We start from the raw sequence: 27,545 nt of genomic DNA, 5'->3' as shown, positions 1-27,545 counted from the left end.
CGGGGGGTTCCTGAGCCTCAGGGGAACACCCGCGCTCCGGAGGGCACCGCACATCAGTGCGCCACGGTGGGATCCCCATCCCAGCGCTGCGGCCGGACTGAGACGGGGATCCTCGGGGGGGACCGCGAATCCCGGGCAAGAAGCGGGCCGCAAGTTCGGATCCCTCCCGGTCCCGGGGGGCGGCTCACAGGCAGGAAGCGTCCCGGGGTGGTGGCGGCAGATTGGCAGAGCCCTGCTCCAATGGAGCGGCGGCGGCAGCCCCGGCGGCTTCGCACCGCCTGCGCTACCGGCCCCAGCCAGCCCGGTGCGGGCGCCCCGCTCCCGATCCCGATCCCGCTCCCGCTCCCGGCCCGGCTCCCGCTCCTCTAGCGCCATGGACACATAGCCGCGGCGCCACGCAGGAAGGTAGGGAACAGTCCCCCGGTCCCCAGCCCGCGAGGGGAACGAGGCGCCGCCGCCCCGGCTTCGCGGTGAGGGACGCGCGGCTGCGGTCAGGCAGCTCCCGGAGCTGTTTGCTGCCCGGTGGAGAAAGTTGTGCGGGTGTGTGTGGATGTCTGTGTGTCTGTGCCCCCTCGCAAAGCAGCTGCCAGAGACTTGCCCTCCCGGTCCCTCCCGGCTGCTTGTGGGTTCCCAGTGCTGCTCCCCCTTCTCCGCCCTCCGCGCCTCCGCCTTGCCCGGAGATGCTCGGGGGACGGATGTTCTTGGGCTGGGATGTTTGAGCCCCTTCCCCAGCCTCCACATACCACTCCCTACCATTCCCGATTTGGACACCCCTGCTGTCTCTGAAGGGAGTTTTCTGGAGAAAGACTGGAATGCCAGGCAAAGCGCCCCCCTGGCAGGGCCCCCTCTTCTCCTGGGGGGTCCAGGGAAAAGCTGCTCCCAATTAGGAGAGGCGCTGAGAGAGGCGCTTTCCCATGCGCGGGCGCTGGCAGGGCTCTGCCTGCCTTGACCCTCCTTGCCCCGGGATGCTGTGTCAATCCCAGCTTGTCTGTCCCGTGCCAGCCCTGCTGAGTGGCCAGCCCTGGGCTGTGCCCACCACCACCCTCACCGGCTGGCTGTGTCACCCACAAGGTCCCCTCCAAGCTCTGCCTCTGGGCTGGTGAAGGCTGTCAGAGGTGTCCAACGGGCTGAGCTTGGCTTGGGCATCACTGTCAGCGACTGTGACTCCACTGTGATGGGGCCTGAGGGTACCTTGTGCCTGGTCCCCATCCATGGGAAGAAACCCAGCGCTGCAGCAGCTCACAGATGTGTTGCCATGCACACAAAATGGTGTTGGACTGGCTGGCATTAGTGGCATAGCCAGAGCTGAGACTTCTGGGGCTGCTCAAGCACCTTATATGCCAGGAGGTGACTGCCCCATGTCTGGCTGTTGTGTTTGCAGGAGGAGGTGGCGCGTTTGCACTCACCTGTTTACAGGAGGGCAGGTCGCAGCAAGGTTACGGCGTGTGCAGTGACATGAGGCACATATCATCCCAGCCTGGCACAGGGAAAGGATCTTAACAGGGAGCTGGGAGCTGGTGGAGGACCTCCTGTAGTAGGGACAAGGATGAGCTATGGCCACAATTCCCCCTCATCACCTATACACCCTCTGCTCCACCAACCTGGCACCTTTTGGGCAGAAACAAAAGAGGCAATATGTGCTCTCCAGAGAGCTGCAAACCGACCTTGGCAGCCAAAGTGGGACTGGAGGTGGGGAACAGGGTCAAACTGGTGACAGCAGGGCTGTGCTCAGGGCTGGATGTCACCTGCAGTGGGTGAACAGGGTATGTGGGGTTCAGTAGGGTGGGGAGGGGGCTCCCTGGAGGGTGCAGCTAATAGCAGAGCCTGCAGGAAGGTGGAAGAAAAGCAGCTCTGGTCTTGTGCTTCCTATTCCAGGAAGAGGAACCTCACAGGGAGGGGAAAACTTGACTTGATTATATCTAATAAGCCACTTTTTCCCTGTCCCAGCAAGCTGTCCCAGCGGCGGGGGGAGGAGGATGCTTGGCCAAGTGCAGGCCCTGTTTGTGAAGGATGAATGAATGACTCACGGCGCAGTGAGTCTCCCCGCCGTTTTCATCGTGGCAGCAGCAGCAGTTCCCCTTTGCAGCTGCTGGGCTTATCAGAAGCTGTCATGCTGGGTGGGCACCGAGGTGGCCCACAGCTGCAGCCCACACGTAAAGGTGTCCTGCCTCTGCTGCCCTTCTCACGCAGCCCACCTGGACCATCCTGAGTGGGGAAACCCTCATGGATGGCAACAGTTCATGGCATCCTCACCTGCCATGAACTAGCTGAGCATTCAATTTAAACCTTTTATTTCCACTCTGCTCTTGTTCAAAGGCAACTCCAGGCTCTTCCTGCTCACACAGGCCTCAACCTCCCTCTGGTTTCCTGCCGAATGCGTTCCTGGAGAGCTTATTCCCCTATGGGTTTGTGCCAACATTGTGCTTTTAGTTCAAGACCTCTTCTCCCTCTCTGGTGTTTACCCTGCTATATTTATAGCTTCCTCATTAGGTTAAGCAAGCCAAAGGATTCTTGCCTCCTCTTCTCCCGCTGGTTTGGCTCTGGAGGAAAACCCCTTGTGAGATGCTTCCCGCGGGAGGGGCAGGTGCCGGCTTGTGTCTCTGCTTTTCTCCCATTGGAAAATTTCAGCATCTCTCACAGCTTGTTTCCCCTCCTCTTGTTTAGGCAGGAAAGAGGGTGGCTCTGCCCCTGCTGAAGATATGGCCAAGGACAGAGCTTGGATGGTATGAAAGCTCTTCCCTAAAGGCAACACATGGGATCTTCAGCAGCATTTGGGATGTTGATACAATGCCAGCATAAGGGATTAGCCCTGGGATGTCTGAGTTGGCTTGCTGGGATGTTTAGAGAGTTTTTGGTTTTTCTAAGTGTTCCTGTGGTTACAACAGCATCGCATGTGTGAAAATCACCAAATCTCTCTGGCCACGGATGCCATGACCTTATAACCTGAGTTTCTACCAGCAAATCTCTCTGTGCCTCCCAGTGGTGGTTTTCTTCTCCCATCCAGGTTATGAAGGTGGGGAAGGGCAGATGCCTTGCAGTTGTGGTTGAGTCTTCTCCAACAGCAAGATTCCTGTGGACCATTTCCTTGGAAAAAGGAAAATTCCTCTGGAGATTAGTAGCAGGTTTGCAGGGATCAGTGTGTGATTAGGAATTATCTCTCAAGTTTGACTGCTTTCCAGTTTCTGAGTCACCCTGGCATGGCAGTGGGATGGGGTGAGCTTTGGGCTCTTTTGAAAGGTCACAGCACCTGCAGCCCCTGGAGCATCTGCCAAGCTGTCCAGTACAGGTGGATGGGTGGGTTGGAAGGTGCAATTCCTTCCCTCTAGTGGTACAAATCCGAGGCATGGCAGAAAAATGCTCCTCCTACTCTCGTTTGAGTTTGGGGCATCCAGGAAAAGAGGGACAAGAAATATATCAAGACCTGATTTGGCTCTGTCTTACCAGGACTGCTCACTGAGGTCTCACTGCTCTCATCTGGCCAGCACAGCTTGGGCTTGCTGCAGCAGGCATTGGTCATTGCTGAAAAGGCTTTTGAGGAATTTTGGAAGAGTCTGGGCAGGGGAAGATCATGTCCACCTGCTCATGTATGTTTCCTAAAGATGTTTTTAGGGAGGACAAGGAGGCTGGAGGGACCTCAGGAGATCTGATGTGGTTGAACATGGGGCTGTCCCATGCAAATAGCGATGGCCTGCATGCAGGCAAGACTGCACTGGTCAGGAGAAGGGAGGATGCTGAAAGCACTTTGGAAATCAGCCTGGGGCTCCCCAGAGGCTGCTCAGCTCTGGTCCGTTCCTCTCAGTATGGAGACAGCCAAAATAGAAACTGCCTAATGAAAATGGTTATGGACCCACAGAGATTGCCGTATAGGGAGAGGTGGAAAGTTCAGGGCTCCACCATCTAATGAAATCCTTATTGTGGAAAGAAAATCATTTGGGCATCTTCTGGTTTATTTCACCTCCCAAGTGAAAACAAGGCATGCCAACCCTTGTTGAGAAGCCAGCGCTGATGACACACTGAGGGGAAGAAGGGAAGGAAGAAGCTTCCAGCTTTGGTGGACCATCATCTCTGCAGCTGTCTGGGGAGGGTGTTCTGGCCCATTGATGTTGAGGAATGTTGTGCTCAGCAGTAGCTAAGTGTCATCCCACCTTGGGGAGCTCCAGACAGGGCTTGGGGCTGCTGCCTGCCATCCTGCTGGGGGTGTGGATGTCCTCACAGAAGAGCACGTGGGAGGCAGTGGGGCTGGCACAGCGTCCCTGGAGCCCCCAGGCTGGCGTGGCTGTGCCTGTCCAGCTGTTTCCTTTGGCTTCCTGTGCTTTCACCATCCCCTTCCTTTGGGACAGAAGGCTTTCATCCTAGCCAGACCAATAGTCCCAAAGGCACATCACCAGTCCCTTTTTTATGAAGGTTGGCATGGGCATCAGTGCCTTTTGAATTCAGTAACATCATGAAAGGCGCAGTTCAGCCCTTACCTTCCTGCAAAAATAGATAGGGAGAACCAGAAAGGGTTCTGTCATGAAGGATCTTCGTTGTGTTCCAGCCCAGTGCCGTGCCAGTGTTGCGACAGAGCTCACAACAGCTGTGCTGCAACAGCCCTGCAAAGGTCTCCAGGGATGGCCCGGCCCAGTGGCCCAGCGTGGTTTTGCAAAAGCCGCTGTCACGCAGGGTGCCCAGGCCAGCTGGCACCTCTCCAGACTTCCTTACAGGGCCAGGGCCAGCCCCCGGCTGCTGGGGAGGTCTGCAGGAGTCTTTGCTTTCCATGAGTTTTGCCTGAGGCCTCAAGACTTAGGAGGAGCTGGTGGACCCAACCAGCTATTGCTCCATCCTTGTCTTGCAAGGGCCAACACGCAACCCCGGGGGTTCCTCAGTGCTTCGGCCGCTTTTGATTTTTTTAGCTCCTGCAAGGCTCCCGCTGGGCTGTTTCATGGCCCCCTTGAGGCTGCTCCACCCCATCCTGGCTTTGAGTTTTGCAGCTTCATGGCTGGAGCGTGGCTGTGCCAGGGAAGGCATCCGTTTTCTCTGGCCTCCCTGATCCTGTGCCTAGCTCCATTTCCCCTTTCCAGCTGGGAGTGTGCCCTCAGTCTTTGTCCCCCAGCATACAAAAAACAGTGGACATAGCAAGGAAGATGAGTGCCTCCATTTCCTGTGCTGGCACAGGGAGCAGTCAGTGTGAGGGACTGGTCTCTCAGAGTACCTTGACACAGCTCTTGATCTGCTGTACATCCACATTCCTCCTTCCCAGCTTTTTGCTCCTGAAGCTGCCTGGTTGGCCCTGAAGATGTCTTGGAGAGCTCTGAGCTCTCAAGGCACTGAGGCTTGGGCTCAGAGTGGTTCAGGAGGATGGTAAGATGCCCAAGCTCTGATGGAGCAGCAGTGGTGCTTACCCTGTGCCTGGGATGGATGAGGGATAGATGAGCAAGGCATGGTCTCTGGGGAAGCACCCCTGGGGTGCTGCTCTAAGAGTGGAATGGTGCTGGGGCAGCGTGTCCTGCTGCATCCCCAAACTATGTCCCCACGAGACATGTCCCCAGCAGGGTGCTTGATGGTGAGCTGTGCATGAAGAACTTTCTTCCTCCAGTGCTTGGAAAGGTCTCTGAGAGCTTTTTTCACCTATTTTCCCCACCTATCAAGGTCAGAGGGACTGTACAGCAGCATTTAACCCTCCAATGATATGTGGGGGACCTCACATTTGCTGCTGGCAACGTGGCTGCTGCATCTCCATCAGCAGCAACATTTCAGGGATGGCAGCAAATGCCTCTCTACCATCCCTCACCACAACCAGAGGAGGGTGGAGCAGAGCCAGAGGCAGCATTTGTGGCCAGCTCTATGAATTTCCAATTACCAGCTCGCTTTGCCACTGTGTGAGAGGTTCCTGCACCTAATTTTTGGTGAAACGATCCATTTTTCTCAGTAATTTAATAGCGTGGGCAGGCTGCTTGCTGTCGGAGAGCCAGCAGCAAGCACCGAGGAGCCTGTGTGCCGGGCTGCCGGCCGTAACCACCTTCCCTGGGCGACGCAGGAATGCTGACCTAATAGAAAAGACATTTAAAGAGGAGTTTTGGAGAGCAGCTCAGCTCAGATTCAGCTCATGCACATGGCTGCTGATTGTAGCAGGGCCTCTCCGTGCTCCAGCAGGTCCTGAGGGCTGGCATGGGCAGTGGGGGCATCCCTGATGGGAGCCAGGCACCAGGGCACGAGCCATGCCAGCCATCAATTGGCACAGTAGTTGCTTTATTTTCTGGGAAAAAAAGTTGCTTTGGGGTGGGGGGGGGCCATCACAAGTTGTGAACTGAGGCTGGGTTCAGCGCCCGGCTGCGGTTCTCCCAGGCTGGAAAGCCGTCGCGTTTTGCTCTTGACATTTTCCAAATGAGATGTTTTGATTTATTCTTTTTTTTTTTTCCAATTTATTTTATTCCCTGCCCCAAGGTAATGTTTGGAAGACAAATTTAGCTCGATTTAACTCAAACCTTTTTTAAAAAGTAAAACCACTGAAAACTAAACAAGGCCTATCATTTAGAACAAAATGTTTTGGTTTTCATTTTCCTTTTGGCATGAAAAACACAAACTTCTTTTTTTTTTTCATTTTCCTTTTGACCTACAAACAATTTTACTATTTTCTTTTCTCCTCTTTGTTCATTCCCAAGACCACATTGTGCATTGTGGCCAGGGAACAGGCGAGCCCTGGTGCTGTTCCCAGTGGGATGGGGGTCCCAGGGTGGGGTGCCTCCCTGTGGAGACCAGAGGAATCTTGCAGAACCAAGCAGGAGCTGCTCTCCCTGCTGCCAACACTGACTCAGCTGGGAGCTCCTTGTGGAAAAGGGAGGCCCCTGGTTGTGGTTCTGTTCCAGCTCTCTCAGGGGGATGTGAACCCCTGGGCAGGGCAGAGCTGTGCTGCGGGTGCTGTGCTCTGCTTCTGGGCATCCCTACTGAGAAGGGCGAGCTCTGGCATTGCCTTCTCTCCTTGTTTATTCAGTTTTAAAATTATCTGACCTTCCTCTGCTCAGACTTGTGCAAACACGGCTGGTCCGTGGGCAGGGAGCTCCTGCCGGCCTCGGGGGAGCCCTCTCTGTACCCAGCTTGCGGCGTTACTGTCCCCTCTGGATGGGTCCCCACGAGGACCCGGGTGCTGGGGGATGGTGGGGCTCTCTCCTGGCAAAGGCAGCTCTGGCCGTCCATCAGCACACGGTTAATCCTCTGGTGAGAGCTGCCAGAAGACTGAGTGCCTGGATCAGGCGTCTCTGAGCTGGACAAGGGGTGGCGGCAATGCTTCCATCCCGGGCAGGAGCCCATGTATGAGACAGCCATCGATTGTTTCCCCAGCCTTGACCCCCTCCACTCCCCGCCAACCCAACCGTGCATCTTCCACCCTTTGCCAAATCCCAGCTCCCCGCTCTGCCCCAGCCTCACCGGGAGTCAGCCGGGCAGGGAGCAGGGAAGGGGTGATGGGGAGCGGCACAGTCTCCAGACCCGGTGCAGAAGCAAGCACCCGACTCATCCACCACCTGATTTTATTTTATTCCCCTCTCAGTGCCTCGCTGCATACCACAGCCGTGCTTTTTATAGCCCCCAGCTGCAGCCTCGGCGTGCTCCCAGCCAGCTCCCCGCCGCAGCCCTGCTCGCTCCATGCCAGCAGCCCCGGCCAGCGGGGGGATGGACGACATTCCCGGGGTCCCTGTGGCGGTTCAGGGAGCGCAGAGCATGGGCTGCGGAGGAAGGCAGATAATTAAACCCTAACCCGGAGCCACGCTCCCGTGCCGGCGGGGGCGTTTCCAGGGCCGCATTTGTCACCCCCCGTGGCAGCCGGCACGTGCCGCGTGACAGCTCGAGGCCGAGCGCTGGTGGCCCGTCCCTCGCTGTCCCCTCTGGTGCTGCCCGGGGCTGCTTCCAGGCAGCCCGAGCCACCAGCTCCTTCCATGAGCCAGCTTGCTCTGCCGTGGAGGGGGTGCTGTGTCAGCGAGAGGGGGACCCCCGCCAGCCGCTCCACCCCCCCATTGCCCCCCAGCCTCTGGCGGGTTCACAGAAGTTACAGGGAGATTAGAGGTTCCTGCCCACTCCCCGGGAGCACTTTTACGAGCATCTGGGGCTCGCTGCTGCGTTTCCACTTCTCACAGCCACTTCCACAGCTGGGATGCTGCTATGGGATCCGGAGCGAGGAGGAGGAGGAGGAGGAGGAGGAGGAGGAGATGAGGTATGAGGCTGTGCTGCAGGCTGCGTGCCTGGAGCACCCCTTTGCTGGGATGTGGGGTGTGCAGAGCGGGGGCTGGCAGGCGGGGAGCGAGCATCCTCGCTGGGAAGCAGCGGGGGGGCCCGGCGCCTCACTCCCCGGGCTTTCTCCAGACGTGATTTCACCACTGCGGGGAGGGAGCGCGGCCAAGGGACAAGCCCTGCTCGCCCCGGCGGCACCCGGTTCGCTCGCCGGGGCCTTAGTCATTTGGGCCGTGGCTGGGGATGCGATGTGCCTCGGGTCCCCGTGGGCAGGGGGACGGGGGCTTGGAGAGCCCGTACAGGCAAAGGGAGAGGGATGGGGGCGGGGATGGATGGGGAAGGGGGGCCTTCCAGGCTGGCAGAACAAAGTCCCTCCTTACTAGGCTGGGAAGGGGGGCAGAAGGCAGTGGTGAAGCCAGATGTGCACTGGGCATCTCCAGCTGAAGAGGTGGGCTGGGATGGAGCCACCCTCGCTGAGCTGATGCCTGCAATTACTTCCCAGCCTCCTGCTGTGACTTTCCAGAGCTGGACATGGCAGCATGGAGAGAGAGGTGATGCTGTGGAGAGGAAGCATCCTGCTTCAGGGATGGATTTGGGGAGATATCCCAAGGAGAGGGCTTCTCCAGAGGTTTTTGGGGTCCCTGGGAATGGGAGGATCCCCACGGGACCCTGCCATGTCCCCCTTGTTTTGCGTGGGCGCAGGGTGTTGGGTGCCTGTGAATAATTTGAAGCCTTGACCAAAAGACCATCCAGCTTATTTTAGGTCCAGCAGGGAGGCAGGGAGAGGCCAACCAGTGGAGTAACAGTGGTGCTGCCATGTGGCTGCTGCCAAGGAGCTGGAGCCTGGCAGCCTTGGCTCCAAGCAGGCAGGGCAATGGACAAGGGAAAGCAGAGAGCTGCAAGGGTGACAAGGAAGGGACGTGCAGGGGTGGGTTTTACAGAATCACAGCTGTAATGTTGACCCAATATGGGTCTCTGTAGAGGGAGACCCTGCCAAATCTGCTCCCTCCTGGAGACAATGAGTTTCAGTCCATGAGGGATGGGGTCTCACTGAGAGCACCTCAGCCCTTGGGTGAGCTGGGGGTGGCTGGGGAGGCTGTGGGAAGGGGGAGTTGCTCGTGCTGCCGGCCAGGTGCCGAGCATGACGGGAGAGGGGAAAGCCTCGGAGACTCGTTCTGAAACAAGGCTGCCCTTTTCTTCTACTTTACGACTGCATTTTAATATCCACAAACATCCCGCCCTCCCCGGGCTGCTGCCAGCAGAGCCTGCATCGCCTGCGCTTGGCCTGCCGAGAAACCCCGGCCAAACCCTGGGCCCCAGCGCAGGGGAGAGGATTATTTTTCCCCCCTCGTTTTTTTTGTAAGATATGTTTTCTATAGCTCTAATTGGACGGGCTTGAGCCCCGGCCAAGGCAAACACACCTGCGGGAGCCTCACTTTACAGACCCCATCTGCTGTGTCGGGGGCTCTGCTCCCCACACAGCCGCTGCCTGGCCCCTTTATAGGGGAGGGGGCTGCTGGGGTTGGGGGGGTAGGACCGCTCCCACGCCAAACCACTGAGCAACCTCCGTGGAGGAGGAGAACCCACCGAGGCGGCGCAGGGAGATGGTGCAGAGGCAGCGGGGGCACCCGGCAGAGCCCTGTCCCACAGCAAGATTCCAGCCCGGCGTGGAGCTGAGGTATCTCTCCCCTGCCAGTGCTGCTGTGGTGGCACAGGGCTCTGTGCCCACCAGGGTGGGATGCTGTGGGTGGGAGGTGCAGCAGGTACCAGCAATGTTTTGCCTTCCTGGGGTGGAGAACAGCATGTTCATCGAGGGGTTGCAGTCCCCAAAATCTGTGTGTGCCTGGGGAGGGAGGATGTGGGGGTTCCCCAGCATGTTGGGTTGTGTTTCGGGCTACAGGACCACCTACCCAGTGAAACCTATTTAAGGGCTGTTCTGGACAGCAGACAAGGGACATCAGCATTCCAGGCCACTCCAATGGCTTGCACTGACATCCAAATCCACACTGGACTGAGCTTTAGGTACTTCTTCCTGCAAGTGTTGGCTTTTTGTGGGGCTTCTTAGCTGGGCTCTTCCCCTTCCAGTTGTTTCAGGATCTACCTCCAGTGCCCCCATTACCAGCAGGCAGAGCAGTGCTGGCACCCTTACGCCAGGGTCTCATGGGCTGCACCTCATATCTGGACTTAGCCAAAGGCAAGAGAGCTGTTGGGGGTCCCTGGTTCACCTCCTCTGGGACCGGGGTGCATACCCTGACAGCACGACGTGTGCCGAGGAGCAGCAGCACACTCAGGTGGCACCCAGCACGTGGCTCATCCTGGAGTACATTTTTTCCTCCCTTCCACACACCATCTAACAGGGGTGTGCAGGGCACAGTGCTGTGCCCCCACTCCATCCTCGGGGGTGTGTCAGCACACCATCCCTTCCTTCTCCACCTGCCCTGCAGTCACGCAGCAGCACCGAAGATGCATCACTGCTGCAAAAAGCGCTCTTGGTGCTCAAGGTGCTCCTCCCAGGAGCAGCTCTGGCACCCACGGCATCCTCTCCCCTCTGCCTGGTGCTAGGGAGATGCTGCCTGCAAAGGGTAGTACCATGTTTTCTTGGGGTGCATTGCCACACACACCCCCCAGTGCACCCAAGTACTTCGCACTAGCGCTGCTGACTTGGAGCGATAAGAAGTGAAGTGGCAGCTTAAAATAGAAAGGTAGGATCCAGCCTCACCTAGGCCTGCTGTCTCACTTCAGGTGAATGGGATGAGTTATGGGGAATTATCCAGGCTGGAATGTGTCTCTCTTTCCCTCTGGCCAGGCCAGAGGATCTCTCTGTGCATGGGGGGAGCTTTGGGGCACAGCCGGAGCTGTGGCAGTGCACAGGGCAGCTCAAGCATTTCGTGAAGAATTTTAGAGCTGTCCTGGCCTCCAGTCAGAGCAGGCTGCAACGGGAACATTTCGAAATTCTTTTGGATGAGGAAAATTCCACAGGCAGCCCCCCTCCAGAGAAAGTTTGGGATGGCTGAAATGTTTGGAGCGAGAGGCTGCTTGCTTTTGTTTACTCTGAACTATAACATTGGAGGGGGGGAATCCAAATGAAAAAAGAGAGACAATAGGAGCCTGTAAACAGAGCTGGCCCCGAGTGGGGCTGGGGCTTCTCTCCAGCACTGGGGAAGGAGATGTGTCAGCACACTCACTGCATGGCCCTGCTTTCCCCCTCTTGGATACAATCACACTTAATCTTTCAGAACTTGGCTGGGTTTTTTTCCCCTTGCAAAAAATGAGCCGGACGGTGTTTTTCCAACCTTCTCAACTTAGGCAAGGCTCAGCCCCCATCCCCTGGCCCTGTACTACAGCCCCCATGTTTTCCCCTTCTTTCCACTTTTTGCCACGTTTCCATCTCCTTTTGGCTTGGGCACTGCCATCTGATTGGCTTGGGAAGCAGTGTGGTGTGAGAGCATGGATGCTGCCCTCAGTGAGGTGTTTTCCCAGCCTCTGTTCCTTCCATGTGCCTTGCAACCAGCTGCCACCCCTGAGCCACCTCCACGTGGCAAATTTTATGACCTCAGAGGTCTGTTCCAACCTTAATTATTCAGTGATTCTATAAAAGCAGGTAGGGTTGACTCCAAGCTTGGAGAAGACAGGTCATGGTTGTCCCACCAGGTGAAGGAGACTGGCACCATTATCCCCACATCACACATTGTTGGGGACCTGCAGTTTCTATCCCCCTGCCCCTCTCCCACAGGGACACTGCTGGTGGTGTACACGAGGTTAATGGGACGCCCTTTGCTGGTGGCTTTATTTGGGCCACCCCTTGCTGATGGCTTTATATGGCTGCCCAGGTGGTCCTTAATGACTCCTGAAATCCTTCTCTTGCCCAAAAGGGATTTTGTTTTGCAAAAGGAGTGACAGCAAATTGCTAGCTGGGGGAGCATTTGTGTAAGGTGAGCTGTTTATTTTGGCCCCGCTGCGTTTTGGCTGACCCATGCGCCTTCGTGCCTCAGGGATGGAGCTGAGCCTGATGGCTCTTGGGCTCTGGCCAGCTTTGGAGCAGGGGGAGGGGAGGGAAGGGGGAGCATTGCCTATGGGGGATGCTGTGGGGCCCTGCTCCTAATCAGAGTTCCCAGCCCCAGGCTGGAGTTCATGAGGAGCATCAGAGGGAGCTGGGTGTGCCTGGGGTGTTCACAGGTATGTACATGTATGTCTGTCCCCTGCATTTGTGGAAGCATGCGCTCTTATATCAGCTCCAGGGCCAGCTTATGGGGAACTTTGTTCTGGGAGGTGCAGATGGTCCCGGGGGAGCAGGCTGCAGGCTGGTGCCCGGCTGCTCTGCCGCACTGGAAGCTGCGTGCTCACTTAATTCTCTGCCAGCCTGGACTGAGCCCAGGAGCAGAAAAATGTCCCAAATCCAAAAATGTTCCTGGGACAGGAAAAGCCTTTCCCACCCTGCTGTAATCACAGGGTGGCCCAGCTTTCTGCTGGCAGGTCCCACCCCTGTCCCCAGATCCAGCACTGTGCCCATCCCTGTCCTGTAACCATGTGCCAAGGACAGTGGGGATGCAGCACCCCCTCCCACCAACTTGCATGCCTCCACCCTAAAAATAATCTCCAAGCTGTAAAGAAACCCACCAGCACTGCAGCTACAGCGCTGGTAGGTGTCTTTAGAGCCGGGAGATTATTTTTAGGAATGTCTCTGGCACGTGGCTTTGGAGAGAGGAGTGTGGGGATGGGGATGGAGAGGGGGGCGCCCCTTCTCTCCCCCCTTGGAATGCAAGCTCTGCCAGCTGGCACAGTGTCAGGGCTGCTGGCTGCTAACAGAGCCCTCGCTGTTTTGGCCCTTGCCGATGCCTCCAGTTACAGCCGGGAGCCAGAGACTTCTTCCTGCAGGATGGAGCAGAGGAGAGCGGAAATCAGGGTGTTGGGGTGAGAGTTTCCCGGCTGGGGTAGGAGCAGAGCCTGACCTCCGTGGGGCTGCTGGCACGCTGAGGTGTGTAGGAGCCCCAAGCACCAGCCCCAAGCACAGGAACTGCTGACAGCTGCTGGCCCCACAGAGGAGAGAGGTGACCCTTGGGTTATGGAGGGGTTTGGGCTTGGCTTTGGACACCAGTGGGGCCAGGGTCAGCTGGGTGTCACCAAGGGGTTGGTCTGGTTTGGATGGAGATGTGCATTGTATCTGGCTGTGGAGATAAGTGATTGCCTGGACAACTTAGGGGTTATCACTGTGTTTGGGCTGAGCTGGGGTTAACCTTAAGCCAGGGTTGCATTTGGTTTAGCCCCACATTTGAACTGTGTAACACCATGACTGGGTTGTGCTGAGGTTAACCCTGTGTTTGAGCTGAGCTGTGGGTCAACTCCACTCCTGAGCTGTGCCGAATTTAACCCCACACTAGCATGGCATAACCACATGTTTGACCTGTGCTAGGTCCAGCCTCACATTTTGGCTGAGCTGGGTTTAGCCTCACTCCTGGGCTGGGCTGAGTTTGACCACACATTTAGACTGCACTGGATTTAATTGTCCTCCTGGGCTGGGTGGAATTTAATTCTTCTTCTGGGCTGTGGGGCATAATCCAATATTTGAGTTGCCCTTAGTTAAGCCCTGCATCAGGACAGTACTGGGTTTAGTCCTATGTTCAGACTGTGCACAGGTCTTATGGGACTGCACTGGCCTCACAGGGAAAGACTCCAAATGGTTTTACTGGTTTAACTGGGGTAATTCCAGTGCACTGGGGTTGCACTGGCTGCAGCTATACATGTGTGTGTTCTGGCACAGCCCAGAATGCATGGTACCCCCCCCACCCCACACACAGCAGGCATGGGGGCCCATGCACCCTACTGAAGTGGTGCAGAGGAAAACAGCCCTTTTTGAGGTCCCCAAGGCACTGGGGACTGGGATGGGGACAGTGCTCAGAGCATCACCCCCATGGTGCCCAAGGTGGGCAAGGTATTGTGCCCAAGGTGGGCAAGGTATTGCCTCAGTGCTTTCTGGTAGTCCGGGAGATTGTGCATGGCCCTGGTGGCCCTCGTGGTGGTGGGGGACATGGTTCCCTCCAGCACCCACTGCTGGGTTTCTCTGGGCACCCAGGGAGGGTGCCAGCAGCATTTGGGGGGTGGCTGTTGCAGGGAACCATCCAGCAGTGGGGCTGATGCTCCCCTCACAGGCACACGTTCGTGCAGTGATGGTGGAAGTCAACAGTGCTGCAGGGATGGGGTGATTCCAGGGCAGATCAGCAGCCACAGGGATGTACTCAGACCATGCCATGGCTCCTCAGAGTGAGGCATGGTGCTTCTGCAGACCTTTCAGGTACAGAGGGATTAGCAAGGCACAGCTCCAGAGGCACATTTCCCTGCAGGGAAACAAGGAGAGGGGAATTCCTGCAGTATTCTGCATTTCAGCGTAGGACATTCTTCCTACAGCCATCACTGGCAGACAGGAGAGTTTGTAGCACAGGGCCAGGGATGCTCCCCCAGCTCAGGGGATGCTCAGAGTGGTGCCATCTCTGGGACATTAAAGCCAGCTTTGGGCCTCTGCCCATTGCTTTTTGCAGGTGGGTGACTCCCACCAAGGCCTGGCACAGGGTAGGCAGAGCTGCCAAGTGCTCTTGGGTTATGTGCCATAGCTCTGCTGCAGCAATGCTGCCCCTGACCACCCTAGGAAGAGGTTAAGAGGCACCCCAGCTTTCTGTGCTCAGTGGGGAGCATCCCAAGTCTTCACACTACCATCTGCAGCCTTGAGGCACTGTGTCATCTGCTTCTGTCTCTGTCCCCATCACCCCAGCTCTGTGTGCAGCCCATTTGCTTTGAAGAGAAACTTCAAATGAAGCAAAAAAAAAAAAAAAAAAAAAAAAAAAAAAAAAAAAAAAAAAAAAAAAAGAAAAAAGGAAAAAAAAACCCATACAACAAAAACCTAAGAAAACAAAACCCAATGTCTTTCAAAGCACTAAACACAATGGAAAGTTGGCTTCCCCCAGGAATCTCTGCTGGGCTGTGCCAGGCCACGGCACAGATCAGTTATGCCAAGGGGACTGTCACACCCGATGTGGGCATTGGTGCCGGTGCACATGCCCATGGTTTTGAGGGAAGTTTTAGCTTACAGCACTTCAGTTTGCCTGCAGGATGGGGCTTATGTGAGGACTTCTCCCCAGCACTGCTCAAAAACTTTTGCATGAGCTCAAATGGTGCCCAGCAGAACAGCAGGATCAGGGAGGTATGGAGAGTGAAATTTTACATTTCTGGCTCACACCCACGGGTGCCAGAGGCTGCCTGGTCAGCCTGACCATGCCAGTGACAAGAGCATCCCGTGCTGAGGGAGCAGGGTCCAGCACTGCTGCCCTTCCCACCAGGACCAAACCACACCCCCGGGCTGAGCTGGGTCCCTCTACCCTGGCTGTGGCAACGGGATGTCACCCAGCCCCGGGCTGGCGGCAGACGTCTCTCTGGCCAGGATTAGCATGAAGGGAGGAAGAAAAGCTCTGATTGTTCCCTCTGTCCCGGCTCGGCTCCAGGACCACTGTGCCGGGACTCTGTGTCCCCAGAATGTGTCACTGCTGGTGCAAGCATCAAGGGATGTTTTCTCTGCCTGTGTGCCCATCTGTGGGGGTGTGGAGCCACCAAGGAAGGTAGGCCTGGCCACTCACATGCTTGTGTTCATTTGCACGCCTGTTTTTCCCTTGGCCAGGGAGTTTGGTGGCAGAAAATAAGGGGATCCTTTCTGGCCAGGCTGTCTTGTAGCACCTGGCCCCCTGCCCTGCTTCTGCACCTGGGGCAGACGAGGGCTCTGGGTCTTCTCCGGCTCTGTGGCTCTTTCCTCTTTTGTTTTTGGCCTTTGGGCAGGCAAGAAAGGGCTTGCTCCTTCTCTCTGCAGTGATTCTGTGTCCCCAGGGATAGTTTTTGGCAGTGCTCATGTGGGTCATTTACTGAGTCACCATGTCTGGAGGGGCTGCCTTCTCACACTGTGCTGGCAGGGGTGTCCCTCTGAGGGAGCTGACAGGGGAGCTCTTGGGGTGCTGGGGTGAGGATGGGGAGCTCTGGGAGGACCCTGGGACAAAGGGTGATGAAGGGTGGAAGATGAGGACTGGCCATCAGGATGAGCAGTCTTAGGGTTAGGTTTAGTGTTAGAGTTAGGGAGCACTAGGGTTGGGGTCTAGGTTAGTGGTCCCTAACCAGGCTTAACCATTAGGGTCGTTATGGAGATGGGCTGGATACCCTTTGCAGTGTTTGAATGAAAAACCAGGATGGTCATGAGAAGAAATGGTTTTATTTTTAAGCTATTTTTCTCTCTGTATATTAACACTCTCCCTTCTTCCTGACACACACACATACACCCACTCCCCTTCCTCCTCCCCCCAGAACTATTCCTTCACTCTAGCCCACGTGGTTTTTGGAGTTATTTTTGGTTCCTGCTTTTAAGAAAAAATACACTCATTTTTGTCTTCTTCTCTTTTTTTTTTTTCCATCACCAAAATATTTTACTTTCAGGCCAAATGTTCCCAGTTACTTACCAGCATAGTTTTGGCAGAGACTTTTTGACTGATATTTCTTGGGAACATTTCTAGGGTGGTTTGGTAGGAAAAGCTTATGACAGTCTCATGAAATTATTTACATTTGGGGCTTGTGTTTGAGGCTGCCTGGCATGCTCAGCGCGGGGTTGATGTGGGGTGCCGCACGCCTTCCCCCCTGCAGCAGATTGCCTTGTAGCTCTTGCTTCCTTCGCCAGGCGGTTTGGTCTGTGGCCATGGGCAGTCGGCCACAGGAGGGGAACTGGCTGCTGCTCTGGGGTGCCTTTGCTGGGCTGGAGCATCCCTCCCTCCACTCTGTCAGCTGTGCAACCCAGGGGGACGCAGATTTATGCCTGCAGATTTATGCCTGCTCTTGGGGCTGGCAGGGAGCTCACTGCCTTATGTGCCCTCAGCCCCTGCCTGCAGTTGGGAGCAGAGCCCAGCAGTGTGGGTGTAAATAAACAGGCCTGTCCAGTTGTGAGGGGTGGGCAGAGGAAGTCTTCTAGGGAGAAATCATTCATTTCTGACTGACAGAGACCGTGTGGCACTCCTGGCAGGGATAGTGTGATGCTGGCCAGGACGGATGCCCTGGGGTGATGCTTGCCGGCACAGACAGATGGGGCTGGGATGGACAGGGTGAAATTGGCTGATATGTCCTGCTGATGCAGGACTCTGCAGGTGGGTCTGGATGCTTTAGGGTAGTGCTGGCTGGCACAGAAAGAATGCTGGATGGGGTGGGTACCGTGGAGCACTGCTGGCTGTGATGGACAGGGTGACAGTGGTAGGGCAGGACAGGGCAACCCTGGCTGTGTTGGCCAGGATGGCACTGGCTGATATGCCCATAGTGGTGTAGGTTGGGATGGAAAGGGCACACATCCCTGCCCCTGCATCCCCTGCCCCTCTCACTGGTGATCACTGAGTGTGGGGAAGGGATTTCAGTGCCATTCTCCCACAAATGGAGACTTACCTGGACCAGCCTCACAGTGGGTGCAGGCAGGGGCAGTGATGTGAGATTCCTACAACCTGAGCTACCACAGCCCTGCTCTCCCTGGCTGTGTGAGCCTGTTTAGATCAGATTGCTGTCACCTGCCATGTAAATACAGGCCAGAATTTCTCCTTGGTCCCTTCCCACCCCAGCTGCATGTGCACAGGTCTCTGGACCACCCTGGGGTTGGGAGCCAGCCAAGGCTCCCCGCACAGGATTGCAATGGCAAAGAACCCTTAATCCCCCTAACCCACACAGCCCTAAGCTCCTGGTCAGTGTTTGCCCCCTGTGTCCCTGCTCCAGGCATGGGAACTGCTCAGCAGCCGGGAACCAGCTGTGACTGTGGCACAGACACTGCCAGATGTCCCAGCTGGGGTCCTGGGATTCAGTCCCTGTTCTGTCCCCAGCAGGATGGGATGAAATGAGAGGGAGATGCAGGAGCCAAGGCCCTGCAGGAATACTGTGGGCTGTGGACTGTAACAGCTGCCCCATTGCAGGGAATAACACTCTCTCCTCCCCTTGTCTGCCTCCTCCAGATGCGCAGTTCCATCCCAGGCCTGGGCAGGGTGATGGTGTTCCTCGCAGCAGCCCTGGCATCAGCCTCCTTTGCAATCCCTGAAGACTGGGGAGAGGAAGGTGAGACCCCCACCAAGCGCCCCCCTGCAGCACCCCTCCCCATGTCCCAGGCAAGAGGACCCTGAGGGCACCCCATTTCCCCCGGAGAGGAACAGACCTACCAGGGCTACGTGAAACACAGCCCTACATCCTGCAGTGATGGCCTGCCTGTGTTTCTGCTCATTGCCCAGCTCCAAGTGGGACGAGTCATTACTAGGCCCCTGTGGTGGTACCTGCATGAAGCCAGACCCCATAGCCAGTGCCCGCTGTGGGATACAGCCCCAGGGGCTCCCCACCTGCCCCCCCAGGCCTGGCATGGGCTGGTATGGAGTGCTAACACCCATCTGGGGATGTGTGTCCCTCCAGGCGTGCAGTATGGACAGCTGGGGACCGACGTGACCCTGTCATGCCCTGGTGTCCGTGCCAGGTAAGACTTTCCCGTGCACATCACGGGATCTATCCAATGGGATGGTTGATAGGGCAGGCCTGTCCTCTCACAAAGCCTGCCTGGTGTCTCCTCCTCAGCTCACCCGTGCGATGGAGGCGAGCAGGGGCCATGGCACTGCCAGAGGGCTCAGCCATCCAGCAGGGATCCCTGGTGCTGCCGAGCGCCAGCCTGGCCTCTGCGGGAACATACAGCTGCCATGGCGAGGACGGCGGCCTCCTGCACAGCGTGTCCCTGCGGCTGGGCCGTGAGTAGCATGCCTGTGAGCTGGGCTGTCCTAGGGGGAGTGGGGGGCCTGCAGCCCTGCCAGGGGATTGCCAAAAGGGGGCTTGGTGTTGACACAGGCATCCCTGTGTGCTGGATGGGCTCTGGGATGGGGGACTCCTCGCTGACTGCTGTTTCCCCCGGACCCCAGACCTGCCTGGAGTTCCCTTTGTGTCCTGCAGAGCATCTGACTATGAGAATTTCTCTTGCTCCTGGACCTCCAGTGTGGAGACCTTCCTTCCCACCAGATACATCACCACATACAGGTGAGGTATCCCCATAGGGCATGGAATGAGCTTGTTATGGTGTGAGCTCTGGGTCACAGCCAAGGATAACCATCAAATCCATCTGGCCATCCCACACATGTCCTGGGTTCACCTCCTGCCCCAAGGACCGTGCTGCACCCCAGAGCAGGTCCTGTTTTGGGGTGAGCAGAGCACCAAGCCTTTGCTTGCTCTCAGTGGGGGTCTCAGCAGCACTGGGGGGCTGTCAGCTCCCTGCTGACAGCTCTGCCAGCACCAGAGGGGCAATAATAGAGAAGCAGGTCATCTGCAAGTCTCCACACCCCAGCATGCTTTGGGATGAAAGGAGCCCTGACAGCATTGCTGCTTCTAATTATCCCTGCAAGCCAAATTAGCAGGCAGCTTTGAAGTCAAATAGAGCTCATAAAGCACAGCCCTGCTGAAAGCTGCAGGAGCCGAGGGCTTGGTGGGGAGGGGGCTGAGTGGAGCATCGGGGGCTCCACAGGGAGGGGGAGTGGAAGCATGGGATTTGGCAGACTTTAGGGGGGAGGGTGAAGCCAGGCTCTGGGGAGCTGCTTTTATCAGTGTTTTTTATTCTGTGTGATGAAATCCCAGGCAGGGAAGGGTATCCCATTTCTTTTCCCTGGGATTGCCAGCTCCTGCTGCCAGGCTGTTCACTAGAAGAGCTGGACATGGTTTTAGCTCTTTCCCCCATGCTGTCACATGTGTATGTCAGCGTGGGAGTGTGGGGCTGCTTTGCAGTGCGGCTCCTGTCCCTCCTCTGGGTCATGGTGGGGTTCACTTTCTACTGCCCCCTCATCCTAATCATCTGCTTTTCCATCTGTCTCCATGGCAGGAAGAAATCCCTGACAGGCGAAGAAAAGCGGAGGTAGGACTGACTCCCACCCTGATCCTGCTCCCTAGGGACTGGCCCCCATCCCAAAGGCTCTGCTGCTGTCTTCAGCAGGGACCCCAGAGCAAGAGCTGGGGGTCCCCATCAGGGGGCCAGCTACTTCCCAGCTACCCTGGGAGTCTGGGAGAAGAGTTTTTGCCTCAGGGATCTTCCCAGGCAGAGTGTGGAGCTGGGATGGGAGTCCCTTCTGTCATGCTCAGAGGGATATGCCAGACTCTGGAAGGATGAGTGCAGCTGAGCCTGAGGGGCTGCCTCTTCCACCTGGGTCTTGGCATGAGGGTCTTCCATGGCACCTCCTTGGCAGCATTTGGAAACTGCATGGTGGGTGGGTAGGACATGTCACCAGCCTGCCTCCCTGTCTGCAGGAACAAGAACGGGCACGTGGGGCTGTGCCTGCAGGATCCATCCCGCCCCGGCACCTGCACCGTCCACAGGTCAGAGTTCTGGAGCTCCTACCGCCTGAACATCACCGAGGTGAACCCCCTGGGCTTCAGCTACCGCCTTCTTGATGTCACCATGCAGGCCATCAGTGAGTCCCCTGCCATCCACCCATCTGTCTGTCAGTGGTTTGTCCATCCCTGGGCAGTTACCTGTGGGTGACAGGGGGGCACCCTACACCCCCGAGCACAGCAGTGTGGGGTGACAAGGGCTTCCTGTCCTTTCCCACAGTTAAGCCAGACCCTCCAGAGGGCTTGGTGGTGGAGCCCGTCCCCCTGGCCCCCAGGCGACTCCATGTGAGCTGGAAGTACCCTTCCTCCTGGCCAAAGGAGCCCCACTTCCAGCTAAGGTTCCGGCTCCAGTACCGACCCATCATCCACCGTTCCTGGTCCGTGGTAAGTGTGCAAGGAGAGGCAGGGCCAGCACAGGAGCAGGGTGTGCATTGGGCCAGGGAGAGGTGCCCCTGCCTGCCCCACAGCTCACCTCCTCTCTGCCTGGCACAGGTAGAGACAGTGAACCTGTCTGAGGTTATCACGGATGCCTTCGCTGGGCTGGAGCACGTGGTCCAAGTCAGTGCCAAGGATTTCCTGGATGCGGGGAATTGGAGTGAGTGGAGTGCTGAGGCCCGGGCAACACCAGTCAGAGGTGAGAGAGGGACAGGCTGCAGCCCTGAACAGCCTATCACATTGTGTCATCCCTCCCCAAAGTCCCTCCAGAACTCTGAACTTCCCCTCTTCAGTCCCTTCCCCATGGCACTCATTCCCCCAAATATCAACCAGAGTCTCAACTCCAGCGCCACTTAAGGTTGGGAGGCAGAGCTGCACTAGGACAAAACTCCCCAGATCTCCCAGCCCTTGTCAGTCTGCAGCTGTGCTGATGCCCTTTGGGGATTGCCCCCCACAGGTTTGGGACAGAGAGGGGCTTCCAAAGCAGCATTAGCACCTCAATGGCACCCTTGGGCTCGTGGGACCTCTGGGGCACAAAGATACCCTTCCACACTCCTTTCTGTGGGTCCCTGGGGTTTTGCATATGCTTTTGGTGAGTGTTTCTGTCCCTTCTGTCCTTCCAGACCTGGCCTCCACAGCAAGTGAAGAAACCACTACAGATGCCAGACTGGAGAGCCTGGCTGAGGAGCCCTCCCAGGCTCCCAACCCTGAGCCCATCAGTGAGTAGAGCTAGGGTGGCGGGCAGGAGGGCCATGTGTGTTGCTGAGAGCAATGGGAAGGGTCTCTTGCCCCAAGCCCATGTGTGGCTGGGCTGTTGGAGTGTCCAGGAGCTTGCCATAGGCTCCTCTGGGTGCTGGGGACTGTGACATCCCTCAGCTGTGACACTTTCTCTGTCCCAGATCGCAGTGACCCCTTGGAGAAGATGGCCATCCTGGTGTCGCTTGGGATCTTTGCCTTCTTCATCCTGGCTGCTGTTCTTGTCATCACCATCCTCATCTGGTAGGCTGGGTTTGGAGAAGGAGGGGCTTTATGATTGCTGTCCCCATCCTATCCTGAACTCTCAGCATGGAGTGCCCTGTGATCCCCCAGCCCTGCGCTGGGGTCCCTGCCAAAACACACTTGATGCCCTGTGGGGTGGTTTATGCTCCCCTTGCCCCTGTGCCACACCACTGCCTCTTCCCAGCACACCCATTACTGCCTGGGCTCTTTCTAACGACCCCAGATCCAAGAGACCCTTCTCTGAATCCCCTCAAGATGCTGCTCCTTCTAATATCCTCCCAGAGGCTCCTGCTGGAGAGTCTCACACTCCAGAGTCAGCACAGACATCCCTCCATGTGCCTTCGCTCCCTGGGAATCCTGTCCCCACGTCCCCTCTGATTCCCCCACCATGGGATCTCCCTGCCACGCTCTGGCTCTGCTGTCAGTCCCTGTTCCCATCCCAGTCCTGTTCCATCTGGTGACCAGTTCCTGCTGTAGCCCTGGAGCTGACCCACTGGAGAGGTTAAGCTGAGCTGGGCACAGTTAGGCACAGCTGGATGGAAACACAGCAGGATCACTGGAAATCTGGGCAATCCTGATGCTCAGGGAGGCTGCTTGGGGTCTCTCATCCCCAGGCTCCGGATGAGGAAACATGGCAAGGACAAGACCAAACCCAGCTTTTTGGTTGCTGCCACGCACTTGAAGGCACTACCAAGTGAGTCAGGTTGCAGGGTGGGGAATGGGGGGCAATGTGGGGCGGGGAATGCGGAGCATGGGGCAGGTCAGTGTCTCCAGTGTCCCCCTTGACCTCCTGTCCTCTCTCTCAGCAGAAGCTCAGATCCTGTAGCGAGCCCTGGCCGATCCCTGCTCCCTGCACCCGCTTGCCCACGCGTGGGACTTGATGCCACTGCTGGCCCCCAAGGACCCCACGCCTCCCGGGTCACCCCACAGCTGTGGACATTGCCAGAGCCCCCAACACCCTGGGGTTGCAGGATGGATCCTAAGGAGAGAGGCTCTGCTCTCAGGAGCGTTGGACTGCCTGAGCCCACCAGGAGCCAGCTGGAGTCACTTCAGGCTCAGGGTGACAGGCCAGCTCCACCTCTGAGCGCTGCTAAACAAATGGGGATAAGACACTGAGCCAGCCCCACTTCACTGCCTAGTGTTGAGGGGGACCATGGGTGTAGGCTCCCGGGGGTGCTGGGCATCAGTGCCAGACCAAGGGGTGCTGATCCCTGCCTGTCACCCCCCCACCAGCTGCCAGCAGGCAGAAGAGAACACCCCCTGCCCCTCCCCTCTGCCCCAATCCCCCGTGCTGTGGCTGGACGAAGCAGAGATGCCAATAAAGGGGATATGCCAATGCTATCATTGGCACTGTCCAGGCAAAACCCCTTTGCAGGAAGTTCACGGACAGCAAGGCTGCCTCCCAAACTTCAGCCCTCTCCCCAGGTGCATGGAGGGGCTGAGAGAGACCCAAGGCTAAGTGCCAGAAGAGCATGCAGACAGGCAGCTGTGTGGGACTTCTCCCCTGCCCTCACCAGCATGACAGCTGAGACAGGACCCTCTGCACAGCCCCCCTTGCTCTGCATGTGGCCCCCTTGCTGCACCTCGACCCGGCCCCTCTAATGGCTTCCATGTGTTGGCACCTCCAGAGCCCGGTGCTCAGTGCCAGCAGCCCAACGAGATCCAGATGGAGCTGGGTGGAAATTCAGACAGAGGCAACGCGTGGAGCACAGGCAGCAGAGCTAGTGCAGGGTGGGGACCCACCTGGGCCCTGAGGCTGCCCGTGGACCCACAATGCCTGGACTGGGGCAACCACAAAGGCTCCTTGTGTGGACTGGGTTGGAGGGAGCTGGGGCAGGCTGTTGCCTTTTGCAATGTGTTGTGTGCCCACAGGCTCTGCTGCTCTCACTGGGTGCCCTGGTTGGGGGTCATGAGGGCTCTCCATGCTTGGCTCTGTGGGGTTGCAGCCCCTCACTGTCCCAACACACTGAGTGAGAGACATGGGGGTCAGCCCTCCATCTGCAGCGTGCTGCTGGCATGGCACCATCCCTGGACCAGAGCAGAGCTCTCCACAGGGCAGGTAAGGCAGGTCACCAAGCTGGGGAGGTGTAAGGAGCCAGATCTTGCCTGGACTTCCAGGCCCAGCAGCCACATCACCTCTCCCAGGTGTATCCCATAGCTTGACAGCTCCAGGTATAGCACACTGCTGTCATCCACTGTGCTCTGGTCCCCAGCACCCAACCCAACCAACACACATTCTGGTGTGTCACACAGTCACCCTTGTCATGTCACAGTCACCCTTGTCTCTTCTCAGTCCCCAGCATGGCATGGGCAGCCTTCACCATTGGATTGGAAACCTCCTCTTATCACCACCAGGTCCCACTCTGCCACCATGGAAGGGATCAAGGCACTGGTTGTCCAGAGATGCTGTGGAACAGAGGTGATGCGCATCCCATAGCTGTGGCTCCAGTCTTGGCAAACAACTTAGTAATTTCCCAGCATCTGGTGCTGGTTTAGTGACTGATGCCTGCTTGAGATGTAGCAGCACAGCAGCCAGAAAATGGGAGACAGCAGCTCTGGCCCCTGAATTCTGCCTGCTTTTAAACTCCAGAAAGTCCATGCACTCTCCAAACAGAAGTTTGTTGCTGCTGTCTGGAGAACCCATAGATCTGTTGTCCCTGTGTGCCAAGCCCTGTGTCCCCTTCCTTAGCTGGGGCTTGCCTAGCCAGGCAGTAAGGAGACCCAATTCTAGGAACCAGGGCAGCTTGAGGGCAGGAGAGGCACATGTGGTCCTCATCACTGCATCCTGCTGCCCATGGCCCTGGAAGGTGACCCCTTTCCTCTCTGTTGTAAGGAGTCATGACCTGCCATCCACGTGGCAGATGGAGATACCAGGAGGAGGCAGGGGGGTCTGCATGCCACCACAAAGTCCTGCCTGCCTGCACTGCAGCTTCCTGCTGGGATGCCTCATGGCTCAGCTCCCTGCCCAGCAGCCTGTAAATCTGACATACAAGCCTTGGGGACCCAAAGAAATCAGCAAATTCTGTGCTTTGGGGAATAAAGATGCCTGGTGACGGGTGCTGCCCTCCCTGTTGCCAAAGGAGAAGATGCACTGGTGCTGGACATGGGCAAACAGGGCTTTCCAGCACAGTGAGGAGATGCAAGGGGAGGGCTGGGGTGAGCAGCAATCTGGAATAAAGGAGAGGGATCCAGATGCCAAAATCAACTTTGTCTTCAAGCTGTGGAGAAGAAAAACAGGAAGGGACCATGAGACCAGTCCCAGTGCCGGCACCTCCCTGTCCCACTGTGGGGCCAGGGCACTTCCTCCGGGCTTGGGCTCTCTGGTGGCTCACACAGCTGCTGAGTGAGCAGGAGGCTTCCTGCTGCAGGCTGGAGCCCTGCCTGGACGCACCCTGCCCCAAGTAGGCAGAGGCACATCCAAACTTGCCTTTGCTGCCATATCCCACCCACCCCAGGGTGGATGCTGTGCCAAGATCGCCAGAGGAGCTGGTACAAGCCAGGCCTGGAGATGCTGAGAATGTGCCAGGTCAAAGCAGCCCATGGACTGCATCCACATAAGGCGGGGATGGGTCCAGCTTCCTGGCATGGAACAGGGACCAGCCCAGCAGGGAAAAAGTGCAGGAGAACATGGCCTGGGTTATACTTGGTTTGAAAAATTTCCATTGGCCAATGCTACACAACAAGGGAAGGTCCCCAGCACTGAGACACAGAGACATCCATATCCACTGTCTCCATCCAACACAGGGTGGGTGACCAGATCACATCTCAGGCAGGGGCTTGTTTGGGAAATCCATAGCTTTGGCAAAAGCCTCTGCAGGAGGGCACTGGTTGTGGGCGGTTGTGCAGCACTGCCTGGGCTGTTTGACTGCCACCAACCCTGCCAAATTTCTGAGCTAGCCCTCAGGATTAGCCTCCTCCTCTCCCTCCCTCACTGCCAGGATCTGCCCACATTTTGCAGGGGAGGAGGCGAGTTGCACAGGATTGTGAAGCAAAACAGTCTCAACTTACCTCTCATGGCTGCTCCTGCTTCCTTCTGTGCCAAATCCTGAGCCAAGGAAAGAAGTAAAAGCAGCTTCAGCAGAATAGCCACGAAACATACATCAATCTATATGTGTCATGAGATGATGCAGAGAGAAAAGGGTACGTACACAGTCAGTGGTTCGGCAGGGAGGGAAGGAGGATGCATGGATTGAGGGAAGGAGACATGAAGATGTATATATGGATGTGTGGATCAGTTGTCAGACGGAGGAAGGGATAGATGAATTTTAGATGAATGTATGGATAAGTATTTGGACACTCAGTTACCATCCTAAGCATCAAAGATGCTCGCTCTGCAGGGGCTGATTGTGAAGAGGGATGAGAGGCCCATGGGCAGAGAGCAAGGACCATGTTTGGGAACAAGTCTTCGGTGTGACCTATGCACCAAGTCCTCATATAAATGGCATCACAGCTAACATGAGGAGACAGAGCCTGAACTGTCACCAGTTCAGGTCCTGAGAGTACTGGGGAGAATGTGGGCCATCTCCAGAGGGACTGCATCCCCCACAGGAGCCACTTCCATCTCACACTGCCCAGGCACTGAGAGAGTAGCAACAGCAGGGACTATGCCCACAGACACAGTGAATCCAAACTTGAATGCTTTAAAAATGTAATGCTGAGCATTCACCCTGACTATGGCTTTCATCTCACCTCCATGTCAATACCTTTGCCTGGGAACTTGCTAGAGATCCAAGACTCAACCCATTAGAGACGCCTGCAACCCCCCATACTCCCTCTTCTTCATCTGCCTCCCTTTCTAGCTGCCACAGGCCTGAACATTCCTTGCCCTTCTTGCCTGAAACAGAAGAGGAGACATGAACTGCCAGGCCAGATGCGGAGAAGGAAGAGCCCTGAGCCATCCCTTGCTGCTGCATTGTCAGCTTCTCCCTCCAGAAATGGGTTGTTTCTTTTTTTGCTTGTTGGGGCTGGCCCCTTCCCTGCCTCTAGGATGCTTTTGGTGTTTCACAGATGGGAAATGCTAAGCACCTGGCCACAGAGATGCTGGGAGTCAACAGCCAGCAGCACAGCTCTGCCCAAGCACTGCTGCTTGTGATGATCTTGGGAAATGGCTGCTCCCTGCTCCAAGCAGCAGCAGCCCACAATTTTCCTGCTAGCTTTTTCCTTTTTTAGTTTATTTTTATTCCCTTTTAGCACTGGAAACAGTCCTGCTGTCCAAGCAAAAGTTCACAGTGTTTTGTGTCCTGCTGTCCAAGCAGAAGTTCCCAGTGTTTTGTGTTCCTGCCCTGGAGTGTGGTGGCACTAGGGGACACATGCTGTGTGCTCCCCATGCACATATTTCTGAGGACTACACCTCCTCACTACTGCCATGTTACTTGCTCAGAGGAGATGATCTCCTCCCTTCCCCACGGTAGGAACTCCATCTTCTCCTCCAGCTGCAGGGACTAAAACAGAGCAGGACACGCTTTGGGAGCTTCCCTGGGCAGCACCTCTACCTGCTCTCCTCCACCAGCTGC

General features: G+C 56.8%; 2 protein-coding genes across 5 annotated transcripts in view; one reads left to right on the top strand and one right to left on the bottom strand.

The window, feature by feature from the left end:
* The first annotated feature begins 263 nt into the window (after positions 1 to 263).
* IL11RA (interleukin 11 receptor subunit alpha) lies at positions 264 to 23,376 on the top strand. 4 transcript variants are annotated; one of them, XM_041421945.1, is made up of 13 exons: positions 264 to 405; positions 18,207 to 18,306; positions 18,652 to 18,712; positions 18,811 to 18,977; positions 19,146 to 19,260; positions 20,093 to 20,125; positions 20,515 to 20,678; positions 20,819 to 20,982; positions 21,091 to 21,232; positions 21,657 to 21,752; positions 21,933 to 22,032; positions 22,647 to 22,726; positions 22,839 to 23,005. In XM_041421945.1, the coding sequence occupies exons 2-13, from the start codon at positions 18,207 to 18,209 to the stop codon at positions 22,856 to 22,858; spliced, it is 1,242 nt and encodes a 413-aa protein (XP_041277879.1). In that variant the 5' UTR covers positions 264 to 405; the 3' UTR covers positions 22,859 to 23,005. The 4 variants fall into 4 exon arrangements, with proteins under 4 accessions (XP_041277879.1, XP_041277876.1, XP_041277880.1 ...); XM_041421946.1 differs by having other exon boundaries at positions 265 to 405; positions 22,842 to 23,376; XM_041421942.1 differs by lacking the exon at positions 22,647 to 22,726 and having other exon boundaries at positions 22,839 to 23,376.
* LOC121345261 (C-C motif chemokine 19-like) overlaps positions 23,338 to 27,545 on the bottom strand; it is a 24,098-nt gene continuing 19,890 nt past the window's right edge. The window contains exon 4 of the mRNA XM_041421953.1: positions 23,338 to 26,077. Within this exon, the coding sequence (XP_041277887.1) occupies positions 25,961 to 26,077 (117 nt within the window). The 3' untranslated portion in view covers positions 23,338 to 25,960. The remainder of the gene's footprint in view (positions 26,078 to 27,545) is intronic.

The sequence above is a fragment of the Onychostruthus taczanowskii genome, unplaced genomic scaffold, assembly GCF_017590055.1.
Source record: "Onychostruthus taczanowskii isolate IOZ18803 unplaced genomic scaffold, ASM1759005v1 scaffold70, whole genome shotgun sequence".
Lineage (NCBI taxonomy): Eukaryota > Metazoa > Chordata > Aves > Passeriformes > Passeridae > Onychostruthus > Onychostruthus taczanowskii.
The sequence above is the reverse complement of the archived record's forward strand: the minus strand, read 5'-3'. Positions and strand labels throughout refer to the sequence as shown.

Excerpts from the sequence above, each read along its gene's own strand:
- IL11RA (XM_041421942.1), top strand. The coding sequence starts at position 18,207 with ATGCGCAGTTCCATCCCAGGCCTGGGCAGGGTGATGGTGTTCCTCGCA. Across the intron at positions 18,713-18,810 it reads TGCCCTGGTGTCCGTGCCAG|CTCACCCGTGCGATGGAGGC; the intron begins GTAAGACTTTCC and ends TCTCCTCCTCAG. Across the intron at positions 21,753-21,932 it reads TCCCAACCCTGAGCCCATCA|ATCGCAGTGACCCCTTGGAG; the intron begins GTGAGTAGAGCT and ends TCTCTGTCCCAG.